This window comes from Mirounga angustirostris, unplaced genomic scaffold (genome assembly GCF_029215605.1).
Source record: "Mirounga angustirostris isolate CCGP_5_RB_7025 unplaced genomic scaffold, mMirAng1.0.hap1 SCAF_15, whole genome shotgun sequence".
NCBI classification, from domain to species: domain Eukaryota; kingdom Metazoa; phylum Chordata; class Mammalia; order Carnivora; family Phocidae; genus Mirounga; species Mirounga angustirostris.
Window position 1 is genome coordinate 60836120 of NW_026991723.1, and position 18149 is coordinate 60854268.

Sequence of the window (18149 nt, forward strand, 5' to 3'; positions counted from 1 at the left end):
AGGGCCATGTCACGTGTCAGATTACACAGTGGAAAGTGGGAAAACAGGGAGACATAGCAAACTCTGGAAATAGGCTGTTGCCTTATTTATAAAGTCAGGAATGTTTACGGACTATGTTACCCCTGATTTATGTGGAATATAGGGTTTGCTCTTATAATGGGAATTCCTGTTGGTTGCCATTCATTTCATTCCATTTTTACTCCTTCCTAGGGAGAGTTTTCTCCTTGGCTGCAGGTTTAGTAGCATTGATGTGCCCCCTCAGGGTTCCCTCATCTTGAGGGGACTTTGGATGTTTCACCAGGCTGCTCAATTTAGAGGTGCAGGGCCTGGAGCCCCTTTCCGAATGCTTATGGCTCTTTTATTTTTTAAATCTATAGACAGTCATAAACTTATAGCATATCTTCAATGAACTAAGAGCCCTTTTTTGTCAGGATACACATATAACTCACTTTAAAGCTTTGATTAAAAAAAAGTTGTCTTTGGAGTAAATTTTTAAAAATTAACTCCACAGATCCTAATGTATTATTGTTTCTGGTTGTTTTATTTTATACTCCATGATAACTACTAGTGTCTGTGTAGCTTAATTTATGGCTTTTGGGGAGAAATTTTCATCTTTCCTAACTATATGTCTGCAAAACTCCAAAATTTCTCTTGCTAGGATTGTAGGTGAGAGAGTGTATCTTTGATGTTAAAACTTTACCTAAAATGAAGGGTTTCTTACTAAATTTCGGGTGCTGAAACAACTGACTTTTTATTTTTTCGTTGTTCAAATTCATCTTTGTTGCATAATAATGTTCAGGCAGTGAGGGTAGAACGTGAAACAGACATAGAATATACCTTTCTTATCTATATTCTGTGTCTCTCAGCTTTGAGTAGGACTGTTCCAGATGCAATCACTATAAATTATTAGGGATGAGAATTTGCTTAGTGTTAAAGCATTGTGTCTAGGATGCCAAAAACTGCCATTATTGATGTCTATTAATCTTTTCAAAACTGTTTTCTTATAACCTCTGAATATTTTTTTTATTGTTATGTTAATCCCCATACATTTCGTCATTAGTTTTAGATGTAGTGTTCCATGATTCATTGTTTGTGCATAACACCCAGTGCTCCATGCAGAACGTGCCCTCCTTAATACCCATCACCAGGCCAACCCATCCTCCCACCCCCCTCCCCTCTAGAACCCTCAGTTTGCCTTTCAGAGTCCATAACCTCTGAATATTTTTAACAGCCTGCTGGTATACAGTTTTAAACAATTACACCATGGTTATTTTTAGACAGTTTTAAACAGTTATACCATAGTTGTTTTCTCTTTCTTCTGACTTCTTGCTTTTCACCTTACTGAAAAGCAGAAATGCTGATGGCATGCCCAGGGCCGATGCTATTACAGGTGAGGACATTCTCAAATGCAGCATAGAAAATTCCGAGTAAGGAAGATTTGGTAGTGTGTATCTCTCTATACAGCTCCTTGTGAAACTGAAGAAGAAACCCAAGTGTGGCATATTTCCCTATTTTTCTAAAAAAGTGCTCTCTCTCCCCCAATCATATAAAACATTCTACATAAAAAAGATTGAAAAATAGAGTTATGAAAGCAAAATCACCCATTTATACCTATATACAATGGATACACCATATGTACTTGACAGATTCAGAGATAGCCACCTGCAGGTATTTCCATTTGAATATCAGAATGGGCAACATAAGCTTCTGGGGCCAAGGAGCAGCTCTGAAATTTTACTTTCATGGAGGTTCTAATCAGCTATGTGCTATAAGCCACTTCACAAGGATATTGGATTACTTTTTGATGCAGGCGGAAGGATGCTTTGACTCTGTTGTTCTTAACCTTTGGATCTCTCCAACAACAAAATGTGGACTGAGTTTTGAAAGCTAAAGAGCATATAGTCATGTTCACAGTGATGAACCCGTTGCATAGGGTTCCTAGGCAACTTGCAAGGGAAGTGGAAATAGTGCAGAAGCTGTTGTGAAAAGGCAAAGAGCCCGAGATGATAGGTCTCTAGCCCAAGGATACTGAGCCTAAGAATTCCCACTTAGTCCCAGGAGGAGGACAGTAACACCTCTTAGCTGTTCTAGAATGCTGGTCTTATTAATGTTCTTCTTAACTGCTGTGTTTAGCTAGGACTTATAAAATGCTTCTATGAGGGCGCCCGGGTGGCTCAGTCGTTAAAGCGCCTGCCTTCGGCTCGGGTCATGATCCTGGAGTCCTGGGATCGAGTCCTGCATCAGGCTTCCTGCTCAGTGGGGAGCCTGCTTCTCCCTCTGCCTCTGCTGCTGCTCCCCCTGCTTGTGCTCGGTCTCTGTCAAATACATACATTTTTTAAAAAAATGCTTCTATGAGCCAGACGCTGCCCTGGGTGCTAAGGATAACGGTAAACAAGACAGACATGGTCGTTGTCCTTATGGCACTTACTGTCCAATTGAGAAAATAAACATTGAACAAATAATGGTAAGCCTGTGACTGTGCTGAAGAAGTGCAGGGTGTTAAGGAAATGTGTAAACAACTTAGGACGATGAGTCAAGAAAAACTTCCTGGAGGAGGTGCCTACTCACTGAAACCTGACAGGTGAGCTGAAGTAAGCAGGCAAAGGAGGCAGCTTGTGCCAGAGCCCTGAGATGGAAGGAAAAACAAACTTTTTCAGGAAAACTGAAAGAATTTCAATAAGGAGAGAGTGGCTCAAGAAGAAACTCAAGAGGGGCGCCTGGGTGGCTCAGTCGTTAAGCGTCTGCCTTCGGCTCAGGTCATAATCCCGGGGTCCTAGGATCGAGCCCCGCATCGGGCTCCCTGCTCCGCGGGAAGCCTGCTTCTCCCTCTCCCACTCCCCCTGCTTGTGTTCCCTCTCTCGCTGTGTCTCTGTCAGATAAATAAAATCTTTAAAAAAAAAAAAGAAACTCAAGAGGCAGGCAGAAGCTAGAGGTCACTTTGTGAAAGAGTCATCATCTGGTGGGAACTTAGCACATACCCCACACCAGGAGGTCACCCAGGATCCAGAGCTTCTGGCAGACTTTGATTTCTAGTAAAATTCCAAATCTTGTAACAATGACTGTTGAACACCAGAGATTTTGTTGACATTCCCCACTCTCTGCAGTATGGGTAGAGGGAGAAACCTCTCCATTCCCACGTGAGCCAGAATATGTATCTTTATTTAATGCCTTACCTGACACTGCACAGAGAGCTGGGGGGCTCTCTTAGAGCTGGACAGGACCACATGCGCTCAGCTGAGAAGGATTTCCGCCCTGCCTCAGAGACCTAGAGGAAGAGCACAGGGCCGCTTCGGGATAGCTGGGGCAATGTTCTGAGTTGTGCTGGAGGCACATCAGGCCTTAATTATGAATATAACATTTTGTGAATGAGAGCATGAAATTTTAGAACATAAAATGTGAGTGATGATAAAACTGCCCAGTTGTACTAATTATTCATGCTTTTACAGAAAGTTGTTTACTATTAATCTGTATTTTTGTTAAATGTCATTTCCCTACCCCTTAGAAATCACTGCACTTTACATTGTTGAGTACTCTAATACCCCAGACTCTAAAAATTCTTAAAGTTCTGAATTGCATCAGTACAGTAATCTCCATAATATCATAGGAGGCGACGGCAGTTCTGCCACTTACAAAGATATGTTTTTATATTTTGGGATGTTCAGGAATTTTTCTTTAATTGTGGTAAATAATTGTATAAGATAATAAAGCCACCTGTTAGCCCATGCAACATGAACTGCCCTTTTTTAAAGCCTGGATATTTCTGGGCTAAAACTGAACAACTTGAATTTCTAAGGAAGTGAACATAAATCAAACAGCAGTGATGCGTCCTCAGATTTAATAGTATGGATACCATCTACATAGCACCACCAGCAGAAGCAGCAGTGAAAAGATAAACTGAGGGCATCAAAGTATAGCCATAATATCTAATTGGAATCCAGTTTCTTTTCTAATCCTTCACCAATAAAAAAAAAAGTGGTGAACACATTGAAACAGTTTAATTTTAATTTTAAATTTCATTTCAGTGAACATCTGAATAGAAGAAAGACTAGCACTGTGGCGAAATGAGAACAGAGATGTTGTGTATGATGTTGCTGTGCTGGGACGTGAAACAGAGCAACTGCCCATAGGGCGCTCGAGTAGGATAGGAAGAGTTTGGGCTTTGGAGTTCCGTGCTTGCCTTGCCATCTCTTAGCTATATTACTTGCAGTGTACAAATCATCCTCCCAGGGCCCCCACTGTGTTCTAAAATGTGACTCTATCCATCGCATAGGGTTGTTGAGTGAAGTGGGACAAACTATAAAAAGCAACTGCCATGCAGTATCAGACACATAGCAGCTATTTAGAAAAAAGGCCGTTATCTTTTGAGGGGCAGCCCAGCTTAAATTAAAGCAGGTTATAATCACCAGCAAACCAGAGACATGCCCAGCAAGCTCTACAAAGGAACTTATCTCAGTGAAGATAGAGGAAAAGCTAATGGAAGAACAAAAATTTAAATTGAAAAAAGATAAGGAGAGTAGATGACTGAAGTCAAAGTAATCGAAACTCCAAGATGAGGTGAGTTTCTGCTATCTTAGGGGCACACCCCCCCGCCCCCACCAAAGGTAATGAGGGCATGCCTAGAGTACCTACTTAGCCTAGAAGGCACAGTGAAAGCCACAGCCGCCAGCGAGGATCATCCCCAAAAGCTCTGCACACATTTAACCAGAAGATGCCATCGTCTTGCTGAAGGAAACTGAGCAAGAGCCTGACCTTGGACACGCTGAAGCAAAATGACTTGAAGTCTATCCTAATAAAAATAGTTGCAGTCAGCATCAGTAAAAAGTCCTTACTAGGAAAAAGGGGTGAGAGGTGAAAGAGAGTATGAACCTTAAATTGTATACAGTCTATAAAACTGCTCATCCAAGATGGTGGAGAGAGTTTTTCTGAGCAGACGGTTTGTAAACACTCAGGGGTTACCCTCTACAGGCACTTTTTACCTTTATCTTTGATTTAAATCTCTGTGGAATATGCCACAAACATTTGTACTTCTTAAACAGAAGCAACTAAAAATTGTAACTGTTTCTGAATATCTTGGGCTCAGCATCACTAGTATTGATAAACTGCTGCAGATAGGGTGGCAGTTGTAGGTGGCGTGGAACATTGAGATATGTGGGTTAGCTCATCTCTGTATTTCCCTGCATGTAGTATATGCCCCACCCACTGCCCTTATGGGCTTCGGCTCCCAACCTATCAGTTTGTCTTCACTGTGGCCCAATGGTGCCATTGGGCACCATTTTCTCATCTCTCTCAGTGGTCTGACTTTTCCAGAACTTCTCAGTTTTAGTACAAAAAGACTGAGCTCTTAAGGAGGTCATCAACCAGTCAATCTTTCTTTCTGTGAACTGGCTAATCACAGAGTACTAGCTTCTGGTCAGTAACTCTTTGATGTTTTCACTGTGGCAAGGTACTTAGGGGTCTTTTATTCACTGCTGAAATTGAGTTTTTAAATTGGTTTCTTTTTGAGTTCAAAACCTTTCTAATGCTTGGATTGCTCAGAAGCAGGCCTCCAGGTAAATGTGATTTTACTGTACTGTCTCTGGTTTGTATTGGATGGTGACCACATAAAATGAAATTTAGAACTTAAAGCTTCGGGGGCACCTGGGTGGTTCAGTCGGTCAAGTGGCTGCCTTCGGCTCTGGTCATGATCTCAGGGTCCTGGGATCGAGCCCCACATCAGGATCCCTGCTCAGCGGGAAGCCTGCTTCTCCCTCTCTACTGCTTGTGCTCTTTTGCATTCTCTCTCTCTCTCTCACAAATAATAAATAAATGAAATTTTAAAAAAGAAGAACTTAAAGCTTCAACACAAAGAACCACAATGGAAACAAAACTATGACTGGATGAGACCCATACAACTGTTTTAGAAAACTTTTTAATTGGACAATACCAATTCTATTAGAGAATCCCAAAGAAAATTCTAATTCCACAAGAGACAGTAAGTTTACCTCAGTAGCTCATGCTGCAGAGTTAGCAGATGAGCCTTCCATAGACTCAAAGGATTTGGGCTTCAGGAATTTAAGTTTACAGGTAAAATTAGGAAGAAGTAAAGACCTCTAGAATTAAGAAGAAGAAAGTTTCTAGGTGCGTAGAATAAAGACATTTGTGTGAACAAACTGGGCTCCTGAAGAAATTGATGTTTGAAATCCTTGGGCCTCACATATGTCAAACCTAATATGTCTACTCTAAACTTAAGAAATCCCAGAGGAGTGTGAGAGAGAAGTATTTCACTGCAATTCCAAATGAGGCAGAAATCAAACTAAATATAATAAACTTATGGGGATAAAAAGTCTAAGGCATGTTAGATACCAGAATTTTCTGATGAGTACCAAAGGAGGTGGTTTAAACTCCATGGTGTAGAGAGTTAATTTTCTATGTTACCTACCTGTCTCTCCTGTTGGGGGTGAGGGTGAGGTGGAGTGAGTGAAGATGTGGAGTTCCAGGTCATGCCACTTCCCGGTCATTGGACTGGTAGTTTCTTGAGTGGATATCCAAAGCCAAAAAAAAAAAAAAAATGTATAGTCACAAAGCAAATAAAACATGGAGGAAAAGGGTAGGATTATGACCTTGAATCTTCTCCTACAGAAGAGAAGGCCCATGACTCCCTCCTCAGGTATGTATCTGGATCAGGTAGACTAGAGAAGGTGAAAAGCGCCCTTATAAGAGATAACTGAAATGATGAGCTGCTGATTATCATACTAAGTATATAATAAAAGCCACATTTCAAATGGCTGTTGACTTACCTTGGTCATTTGTGAAGGCTAGAAAAACTTTCTACTTGGGGGATGTGACAGGCGATCACATGACAATCTGGTTAGATGCACCAGAGCACAGTGAATAATGGACACCACACTGTAACCCACATTATAGCAATTCCTTATCTTTGGGGAGATTGTTGTAAGCTGGGGATAGAGTGGTAGGTATCTTTTGTAAGCCTATTTACCAGATAATTAAAGAGAGACAAAGACACATTTTGTGGAGGATAGGTAGCAATCACTGTTGAATGAGAAAAACAAATTTTCGTGAAAATTTTAAAACAAAGTTTCAGTTGAAAAAAATTACACTTGTTTTACGTTTTTTTAACTTGAAAAATATGAGTTTCATTATTTTTCCCTTTGAATTCAGTAACCCTTCAGCCAGTCTCCAAAGATTGCTTAGAAAGTATATGGACCAGACATTATCCATACCACTAAGCTTATCCATGAATATTTGCCTTATGTGTTGAAGGACATCTCATTCAGCTCTGGTTAGTGTCAAGTTCAGTTCCTAAAGTCAGGCCTTTAGTAAATACTGATTTGAATTTAAAGAGGCCAAATTACTGGAGAACAAAGTAGAGTTTAGGTTTATAACCAAACCTCTTGAGATTAAGGAAGAAGCACACTGGAAAGTGCCTACAGTTCAAAGAACTAGTCATTTGGGGTTAGGGGGTGGCTATCTACTTTAAACAATAACAATAAAATGAAACTGCTGCTAGGGCATCTGGGTGGCTCATTCAGTTGAGCATCGCCTTCAGCTCAGGTCATGATCCCGGAGTCCCAGGGTCGAGCCCCACATCGAGCTCCCTGCTCAGTGGGGAGTCTGCTTCTCCTTCTGCCCCTTACCCCACTCATGCTCTCTCTCTCACTCACTCGCTCTCAAATAAAATCTTTTTAAACCTTTAAAAAATAAATGAAACTGCTGGGGAAAGAAATCTGTCCAATTATTTGACTGTTGTTTAGAATTTGGATAAACTTATTGGTCAAAAATCTATAGGCTGACTAGAAAAGCTTGACTTAACTATTGTAGACACAGTCCTGGAATCTTACTAATTCCAGATGATCTCTCAGCATTATTCTGAAATAAAGATCAGAAAAGAAAGGGAATTCTGTTTCCCCTAAGTGGCCGTAATATTCATAAACTTCTGTTAAGATAGTAATTCCTAGTTAGAAGAACTCAATATGCTGGCCATATTTAGAGATCATGTCTAGAGGTTTGTTAAAGTGCATTGTTAGGTAATTGGTCCTGATCACATCTAAAGCACAGGTGGGAATGGAAGCTTCAGGGCTGGGAATGGGGGAGACTGTTAAGCAAACATTGAAGGATCTCATGTTCCAATTCACTCACTGGATAGAAAATGATCATAAAGCTGAAGAACCCATCTTACCCTCTTTTGAGTTAGAAGAAGCCATGTGGACATTTGGGGCATGGGGCTTGTGAGAGTTGTTTTAGATAAATAAGAAATTCCACTGCAATCAGTTTCTACCATCCACTTCAGAGAAGGTGTTGCAAAAGGTTGAGAAGAGGTCTGTAGGCAGAGAATGAAGGTGGGCCCAGAAGGCTCAGCTGGCTTTTGATGTGGAGGACAATCATGTCTAAATCTAAGATTACCTGAATTGGGATTCTATATGACAAGTAAATAATTTACATAGAATTCTATTTTATTTCTCCCTTTGCTCCAAAAGTATGTTTCTTAAACCTTCTCTGGATACTGTGTTCTTTTATCTTATTAAGTGTCTTAAAGCACAGTGAAGATTGGCATTTTAAGATTCCAGATTTAAAAACACGAATCTCGAGACTACTGAGAGCAGAATGAGGAGTTGTCAAAATATTTATATCCCTACGGTTTAAAATTAGGGACATAAATTGTGGCTATCATATAATGTGCCATCCAGAGGGTCACAAGGTGTCAGCAGGAGTTTACTAAGGATGACCAGGAATCCAGCAGATGCTAACCATGGACTCAGTTTCCTCTACTTTCATTGATGCTTGAGGTTTTTCTGTCATGGACTTTTCCCCCAGTCCTCAAAACTTAAACACACCTTGGCAGAAGAATGTGAGGAGGAAAACCTAATGTTTTATACTTGTGTTAATATTCATCTTCCTCATGTATCACCTAGAATATATAGTCAGACTAAAAGCAATCTATTTTAATATTAAATTGACTATGTCTCTTGACTTTTTAAAGCTCTCCTTGGGTAACAAGACAATATCTTCTTTATATATACGTATTTAGATTCTTTCTTCCTAGGCATTATATAGAAAATGAATAAATGAAGTCAATGTTATTTACTAACAAGCTGAGCTGTCGGGAATAAACCATTGGGAAGAAAGCTAGGAAGTTTCTAGACGAAACTGAAGCATACTTTAATATTCTGTTCTTCTTAGGAGAGGGAGGACTTCTTACAAGCTTGTATTATTACCTTAGTGGTCTGGAATGCTTTTCCAAGGGCTTAAATTACAACTGAGGGATAGCTGAATAGGATTTGACAAATAAGGAACATTTTAGAGGGTTGGGAATGCTAACTTCAGTCTAATCAAAAGTTGAGAAACTTTTTTTTAAATAAAGGGCCAGGTAGTAAATATTTTCGGTTTTGTGGGCCAACAGCTCTGTCATTGTTACCCACCGTCTGGCACAACTGCTTGACTCTGCTCTTGACGGGCAAAAGCAGGCAAACGCAATGCCTAAACAAATGGGCATGGCTGTGTCCCAACAAATCTTTATGTACACTGCATATCATATCATCTTCACCTCACAAAATAATTCTTCTGATTTTTTTCAACCATTTAAGAATATAAAAGTCATATTAGCTCACAGGCAAGGCAAAAGCAGGTGGTGAGCTGCATTGGGCTGCAACTTGTAGTTTGCTAACCCCTGGTCTAATAATATAAAGGCTTAAAACTTGGAAAAAATAGTGCCATACATCAGTTTCTCTTTCTTCTCTTATACAAAGAGATGCCATCGAGCCATGCCTCTCAGAAATGTTATACAGATAAAAATTAGAGATTGGATGACATACAAATGCTAGGCATTTTTATCCCTTGTTCTTTGGAGGGGCAGTTTTTAGCTTTCTACTTTAGTGGTTGTAAAAACTGCACCTTATCTCTGGAAGGTCTTTTTCTAAATAATGGAAAGTTAAGGGTTTTCTCAGGATACTGCAAGAAGAAGAAAAACAGCTAGGGCTTCAGTTTTGTCTAAATATTTCCTAGCTTTCTTCCCAATGGTTTATTCCTGACAGTTCTGATAACCTTTTCACAGCTTCATCCCACCTTGTATTCAGTCGATTTTTGTAAGCTGTTGCTTTGGATTTGACAGAACCGAATGAGATGTGTGGTTTACAGGGCAGAAACTCTCATGATTTCATAAGGTTGTTGGAGGCCAGATGCCCCATAAGGGAAATTAATGCTGTTTTATTTCCCTGTTGATTTCTGAAATGTGGCTCATGATGTTATTTGTAGATGAAAGAAATGCATTAAGTCTTAGTAATTGAGAAGAGTAAAATGTACACTTTTTTGTTCTCTTGATTAATTTGAGAACAGTGTTGTTCTCATTTAAAATGCATTAATGTGTTTTCGGGTTGTTTATAGCCATTGAGATATCTGTCATTTGCTTTATTTAAAAATTTCAGGTGGAAAAACCTTGCAGTGGTGGTCAAGATTTACTTCTTTATCCAGCTAAGAGAAAGCAGCTTTTGAGAAGTGAACTGGATGGTGAAAAAGTGCCTCCATCTCCACTACCTGCTCCAAAGCAAATACCACCATTAAAAGGGTGTCCAGTAGTTATGCCAGGAGACTTTAAAGAGAAAGTTTCAGAGCTGCTGGCGAAATACTCAAGTGGTCTTTGGGCCAGTGCCCTCCCCAAAGCCTTTGAGGACATGTACAAAGTGAAATTCCCTGAGGATGCCTTAAAAAACCTTGCCTCGCTTTCTGATGTATGCACCATAGACTACATTTCTGGAAATCCCCAGAAGGCCATTCTCTATGCTAAACTTCCATTGCCCACTGACAAAATCCTGAAGGATGCAGGGCAAGCACATGGTGATTATGATATCAAGTCTATGATTGAACAAGAGTATTTGCAGATAGAAGAAAACATTGCCAAAAGTGCTGATACCTTTGTGGAGAATACAACAGTTCCTCCATTAATCATTCCAACTGAGGCATCCCCATCAGTACTGGTGGTTGAACTGAGCAACACAAACGAAGTGGTTATCAGGTGGGTTTTATTTTCTAATTCCTTAGGACCCTGGTGTACTGTTGTCACTTGGCTATTCTTCCCACGGGTACTGGGCGTTGAGGAAGAATAGTATATTCTTAGTTCTGTAGAATTATAATGAAGTATAATAATAATTCTTGTTTTCATATCTTGCACATTTCTCCTAACTGCCAGAACTTTTTGTGTTTGTATCTCTTAGATTAATTTTTATTTCTTCCACATTATAATTATATATGTACATTTGTCTCTCCCAGTAGACAGTGAGCATCTTGAAATCAAAGTACTTAAAAAAAAAATCTCTGCATGTATTCTTAATATTTGTTAGATTTGTTAAATATACATTTGTTCTTGTGAGAAAAGATAACTAATGGTTTTAAAAATTGGAGTGATAGTATGGTCTGAATGTGAAACAAAATCTATGCTGAAAGCATAATGATAACTATGTCAAAAGCAATACCTAATCCATAGAAAAAGTAAGTCACCCACTAGGTAGGTAATACTATTTAATCTGGGACAATGTAGCATTTCATAAAAGTCAGAATAGCTAAGCACTGCTTACCTGGTATAATACAACAGATTAGCCCTTGGAGCCAAAAGTACCCTGGTTACTTGGTCCTTTTGATAACAGTCATTGCCAAAGTGGCTAGTGATACCTGGAATTAAAAAAATGGTCCAGGTCCAGGCACTTGATGTGGACTTTTGGAGAAAATATGGAATACATAGAAGATACTGAAAGACTATAATTTGTAGTTTCTGACTCAGGATCAAGAATGGGAAGCGGTATAGTTGGATCTCTGGAGGCACCTGCTTAGAGTGTGCTTGTGGACAGAAAAGGAAAAGGCTGAATCAGAATAGTATCCGGCTTCTTCAACCAAAACATCCATATGGTTTGGGCTGTTATTTCTCCAGAGAATCATAGCTAAACTGGGAATGCCTAAAGAAAGACCACAAAAAAATTACCAAGTCCTTCAGTGAAAGAACAGATAAGAAACATCAAGTTCTTCCATTTGAACATACAGAAGGTTTAGACAGGTCTTGTTTGGTACAGAGGGAGGAAATGAATAAAGCTTTTATTCTAACATGTGGTATGGCCTGAAGAGGTAAATGGGTTGTTGAGGGTTAGGGATCCCACTGTGGTTCACTAATAAATTGAGGTAGAGGAAGAATGCTGAGGAGCACATTGCTGACTTCTACCATTTAGCATTAGAAAGAAATCTAGATCTGCCTCCTTGGCAGGATCCTTTGGTGTCTGTTACTATTAGTTGTTGGTTCTGTTGTCAGACCAAGCACCCGGCACTGGGCTAGACAGATCATGTGATTTCTGGTGTTCTTACCAAGGGTTGGTAGGAATCTGGATCAGGTCCAGGAGTTTAGTGAAAAGGTTCTAATCTACTTCAGGATGATTAGATCCAGGTCCTCAGATTGTTTAGATCCCTTTCTCCAGTACAAATTTGAATCCTGGAGTCAGTATTCTACCTGTTCAGCACAGTGGCTGGCAGCCAGCAAGCACAAGGGGTGATATGTGCTGTTAGGTTGACCTTAGGTCATTGGCATCCCCCTCCCCCCCTGCCCCAGTCCCAGAGACTTAGTAGATTCCAGCTGGGCTGAGCCCTATCTTATATTTACATCTTCACCAAGGCAGACAGTAGGCTCTAGAAACTGGCCTGTGACTCATAAAGGGTTTGAGGACGTGTCGTAGCAGAATCCTCCGATCAAGTATGGGAATCCCTTGTCTCCGGTTTCAGAAATTAACTTTGTAAAGCTTTGTACTTACAGCATACCCAAATTGGCCTGCATGTCATTCTTTGCCCACTTGCTCAGGTAGTTTGGGGACAAGGCAGGAGCTCGTTCTTGCCACTACCCCCCCCACCATCAAACCAACCGTAATCTCATCCCCACCCAAGCTGTGTGGCCACTCTTCTCTACTGCTTGCTGTAGAGAGCAGATTTCGTGCTGCTTCTCTCCCCCCGCCTCGTCCTCCCTAGCAGGTGCCCGTGCTGAGCAGGCCTTGGCCCGTTGGGCTCCCAGGGCTGTAGCAGCACTAAAAGGAGGCCCGGGAGAGTCCAGGTCACAGGCCTGGGCCCTTGGGCGGAGCCACAGACCCCCCCAGGGGACTACGGAGCCGAGTGTGCAGCTGTTATGCAGGCGGACCCTTCGCATTTGCAGAGCTCAGTCGGCGGAACCCATAGAGTGTGACAAGGCTTCTTCGGCTTCTAGAGTAAATAATGTCCATGTAATATTTGGTTTTAAAATAGCCATTACCTCAAAAGAGGCATTCTTTCCGTATTGTGTAGGACTTTTTAAAGCTTTTTTTCCTCACGTAACAAATAGTTGAATAGGCTATGTTCTGTGCTGCTGATAGTTACTAAGAATGCATGAGAACAATCCCAAAGGAATAGTTTCTTAAAGCTCTATGGGACCACTTGGGCCCTGGGTAAAAGCTGGAACAATGCAAAGGGCAGTGTGTTTGTGGCACGTCCCCATCTCCGTGGTCAGCATAGCTTCCAGCCAAAAAGGCTGCATCCTATGGCCTGGACAGCTCCTGCTACAGGCGCCCAAAGTGGTTTTGCTGCAGTTTACGTCCTGGAAGGAGGGCTTTGATGGAATTGTCCCTGAGCACTGATGGGCAAGAAAACAAAGCCTATTTGTGGGAGAAAGGGAAATAGTGTGTTTTGATAACATAAACTGGAACAAGGTGACTGCAGTTTCAACAGCAGAAAATTGTAGAAGGGGATAGGCCGTATCCTGAAAAAGACTGCTCAGAAAGCATATAATTTAAGAGAGATTTAACTAGAAGATATCATCTCTTAAAGGGTATCAAAACTCAACATTTTGTGGTAATTTGTTCAAATTTGTTCAGTAAGCCGGGAGGATGGGTTGTCACATAGTCGTGTTTAGTGTTTTTAAGGCTTTGTTTTTCTCTATTAAAATTTCATTTGTTTTCAGAGCTTGAATCTTGTTCAAACCCAGCCTCAGGGCAAACCTGTCAACTAGATTCTCTTAGTAATCTACAAAGACTTCCAGCAGCCTTAGTCAAAACCTTGAGTCCACTCTTGCTAATCTAGCCTGCACTGGCATCTCCATTTTCCACCGTATCTCCTTTCTTCCCTTCCCTTGAATCTTTTCTCAGCCTCGTCCTCCCTGTAGTTTCCCTGACTGCTTACTGTGACATCCTCTAGCTGTCTGGACTGTTGCCAAGCATTTGCTCTGCTGGATTTGACCTGGTCTTATTTTGCATGAACTCCACAGTATTACATTTTCCTTTATCAAGACAGAAATGTTTACTAAATATACGTTCTCTTACCTGTTGGTATAAGCCAAGTCTGAGACTGGAACCAAAGATGGCCGTAGGAAAAAAACAGAGTAACGTTAATGAACTCCTATGGTTTCCCTCCTCCTGGGTTGCTTCATCTGTGTTCTCTTCCTTTAATTAATTCAGGTATGTGGGCAAAGACTATTCTGCTGCTCAGGAATTAATGGAAGATGAGATGAAGGAGTATTACAGTAAGAACCCTAAGGTTACTCCAGTCCAGACTGTGCATGTCGGGCAGTTACTGGCTGTAAATGCAGAAGAGGACGCTTGGTTACGGGCACAAATCATCTCAACGGAAGAGAACAAAATAAAGGCAAGTACTGTTTACTTTGTCATAGCGTTATAAAGACAAACACATGGGGCGCCTGGGTGGCTCAGTTGGTTAAGCAACTGCCTTCGGCTCAGGTCATGATCCTGGAGTCCCTGGATCGAGTCCTGCATCGGGCTCCCTGCTCAGCGGGGAGTCTGCTTCTCCCTCTGACCCTCCTCCCTCTCCTGCTCTCTGTCTCTCATTCTCTCTCAAATTAAAAAAAAAAAAAAAAAAAAAGACAAACACATGATTTTTCAAATGTGTTACTTCTAATATTGTGTCCTTCCTAACTACGTTTAGTTTTTTCCAGAAGTTGACAAGATAGTATCTGTAAAAGATTAACCCTGTCAGGTTTTAAGTCAGTAGTAGTCATATTATCTCAGAGTTTTAGTAAAAAAAAAAAAAGTCTTCTCCATGGTAGTATTCAGAATCCGTGATATAATCAGGAAAAGGCCTTTATTTCCATTCCCAGGAGATATATAATAAAGAGTGATCAGAGCGGCGTGGGCTTCCTATCCAGGTCAGCACTCTGGAGTCAGGGAAGCATACAGGTCAGAGGACATGACATTCTTCCTCTCCCCTCTTCTGCAGCCAGTGGAGGAGAACCGTGAACAGGGCTCGGGTCGTGCCCCAAGAGCTGTCCGAGTGTTGCCCTCATGGTCCTCTTGGGGAGGTCAGAGGATTCTTTCGCCAGTCTCTTCCATCAGCAGGCTCCAAGACTTCCAGACTTGGCCATGTTCATGGCGGTCAGCCTCTGCCGCATGGCCTCTTTTCTTTCCCTCAGTGCAAACTGAGAAGGAGAACTCGCTCACTCTCAAGGCGCAGTTTTGTCTAGGTTTTGCAAGCAGGGAAACAATTCTATTTCTGCAGCCTCTGTCCCATAATTTGAAACGTATTTATTGTGGTGATGTCAGTCCCTGGCAAATAACCCTTTTTGTGTCCCAGAGTACAAATACTGCTCTCTGAACCTGAGCTTAGGTCCATCAGGTACTCTCCCCTGAAACCCCTGACCCCAAGAACAGTGTCAGGAGGGTCAGAAAGGGATGCTTGCTGTTTCTTACCCAGATGGTTCCATAGTAGAGGCCCTGACCCTCTCCAGGGGCAAGCTCACCCTAACCACCTAGCCTTCCTTGGCCATTCACAGAGAGATTTAGGAAATTCCTTAACTAAATCTACAAAGCTCCAATTTTTGAGCAATTGACCTGATTTTAAAAATCTGAAAATTGGAACTTTAGCAGTTTCTTATAAAGTTAAACTTACCACATGACCCTAAGTATTTCACAAGAGAAGTGAAAACATAGGTCCACAAAAAAGCTTGTACACATGTTTGTAGCAGCTTTATTATTAAGAGTCCCAACTGGAAACAGCCCAAATGTTTACCAGTTGGTGAATGTATAAGCAAATTGTAGTTTATTCATATAATGGAATACTATTCAACAATAAAAAGGAATGAATTACTGAAAACAGTCATGTGGATAAAACCCACAGACTGCAAGTTAGAGAAGCCAGATACAAAAGAGTTATCCTGTATGATTCCAAGTAAATGATGTCTAAGAACAGGTAAAATTCATCTGTAGTGATAGGAATCGGATCAGTGGTTGCCTGGGACAGGAGGTGGAGGGGGCTTAATTGGAAAGGGGGAAGGGAGAACTTTTTGGAGTGGTGGATGTGATCTGTATCTTGATTAGGGTGGTCATTATATGGGTACATACATTTGTCAAAATCCACCAAACTGTATACTTTAAATGGGCATTTTTCATTCAATATAAATTATATGTGGATAAAGTCTGAAAAAAATCTGGAAAAACCTAAGGACCAAGCAGGGAACTGAACCAGTGGGGACCACAGTGTGATTAGCAGCTTGGGCCCTAGTCCTGTTTCTGCCTGTGAATGTCCCGTGCCCTTGCTCAAGTCCTTCCATTCCCTTCTCTGTGTCTCAAATGCCCTTCCCTGGGTGAAAACACTCCGCGATCGAGAGACCCTGTCTTCACTGGAACCTCCTCTGGGAAAGAAGACCTTTCACACAATCTTAAGAATGGCTAAAGAAGAAGTAAAAACCAGGAGGGCAGGGTTGTGAAAGCCAGAAGGAGCAAGTGTCTGGTGGGGAGGGAGCACTCACCGTGGCGTGGCTGCTGAGAGTGTTGGGGGTACAGGGGTGCCTCAGTATGCTGTACAGTCCTAAGCTCTCACACAGCAGTGGTTGGAGCAATTCTGGCCTGAGCTGGCTCCCCACGGCCCTGTGAAGCAGACAGACATGCAGTTCCCCCCTTATCTGGAGAAACCCCAGCTACTTAGCAAGTCTTACTCCTCTCGACTGTGCTATGCCCGCGAGTACAATTCCCTCCTTGCTTTCCACTTGTCAGATCCTGGTGAGAATGGGAAACAGGAGGATGAAGTCATGCCTTGAAGTGGGTGCGGTCTGCCACTTCTCTCTCACGGGGTGCGGGGAGATCTGTGGCCACTTGATGGTGCCAGAGAACCAGGAATCACCTGGGGCTGGATGCCAGGACTGTGAGCCTGCTTGTGCTGATCCCAGGGCATTGGGGAGAGAAACCCCACTCAGTCGTCACAGAGCAAAGGACACAGGGCAGAGTGTGGGGCAAGTCAAACTCTCAGTTCCTGAACAGGTGTTTTGTAAACTGCAGCTGCCATACAAATATACGGTATTTGATTCAGAAAGAAAGAAAGACAAAAGAACAAGCTCCAAACATTGCAGAAACCCTTTGAAGATTTTGGAGCAATTATTCTTTAGTCTCTTGATGCTAGGAATACATTCTGAATTTCCCAGGAATGATGATTTCACGTATTATGTCCTGTTGTTAGACCATGTTATCTCCATTCTAGGTCCGGGAAGAGCAGAGTCCAAGTTGTAGGTGGTGATAGCTATTAAAGGAAAGGACTGCTCCTGACTCCTGAGGCCTCTGGGGAGGAAGCAGGGGTGCTGATCAGGGACTGGAGAAATGGGCCCCTACATTTAAATGGCTGGCCGCGTGCTATGGGAGCCCCACCAGAGATCTCAGCCTATGGGAGCATTGAGTCAGGATAGAGATTCTGGGAGGTGATTGTCTCCGGCATGGAACATACAGGTCCCACACACCCAGTTATCAGGTGGTCTGGAAGGGTGTTCATGTTCTCTGCATCTCTTCTTTTTTCCCTTTGATTCTCTGCTGGGGAGAATTTCTGTTTTGTATGTTTAGTACCATAATCTAGGTACTAAGAAGCTGGCCTGTGGACTTAATTTTTCTACAGGATGTGAAAGCACCTGGCTCTGTGCTACTCGGTATTTCTTAGCCATGCCTTTGCTCTGGTTTTGGTTGTTGCTTTGTTTTAATAATGTCATCTGTTTGAATTAGAGAAGCATACTAGGTTTTCAATACCTTCCCTCAGATTTTTAGTTATCATCCTATAGTTATCATTTAAACCACAGCTCAGTGTTTCTAGATTTTATTTTTCTCAAAAAAAGAAAGAGGCTTTGTTTATATAGTCCTTTCCAATTTAAGGTGTTATTAATACTCCAGAAG

The 18149-nt window shown here is 41.6% G+C and overlaps 1 protein-coding gene across 7 annotated transcripts in view; it reads left to right on the top strand.

Annotated features, from left to right (window-relative positions):
• TDRD7 (tudor domain containing 7) overlaps positions 1-18149 on the top strand; it is a 78157-nt gene that overhangs the window by 32438 nt on the left and 27570 nt on the right. For all 7 annotated transcript variants that reach the window (XM_045882738.3, XM_045882740.3, XM_045882744.3 and 4 more), the window contains 2 exons: positions 10419-11005; positions 14445-14631. In XM_045882738.3, coding sequence (XP_045738694.1) covers positions 10419-11005; positions 14445-14631 — 774 coding nt within the window. The remainder of the gene's footprint in view (positions 1-10418; positions 11006-14444; positions 14632-18149) is intronic.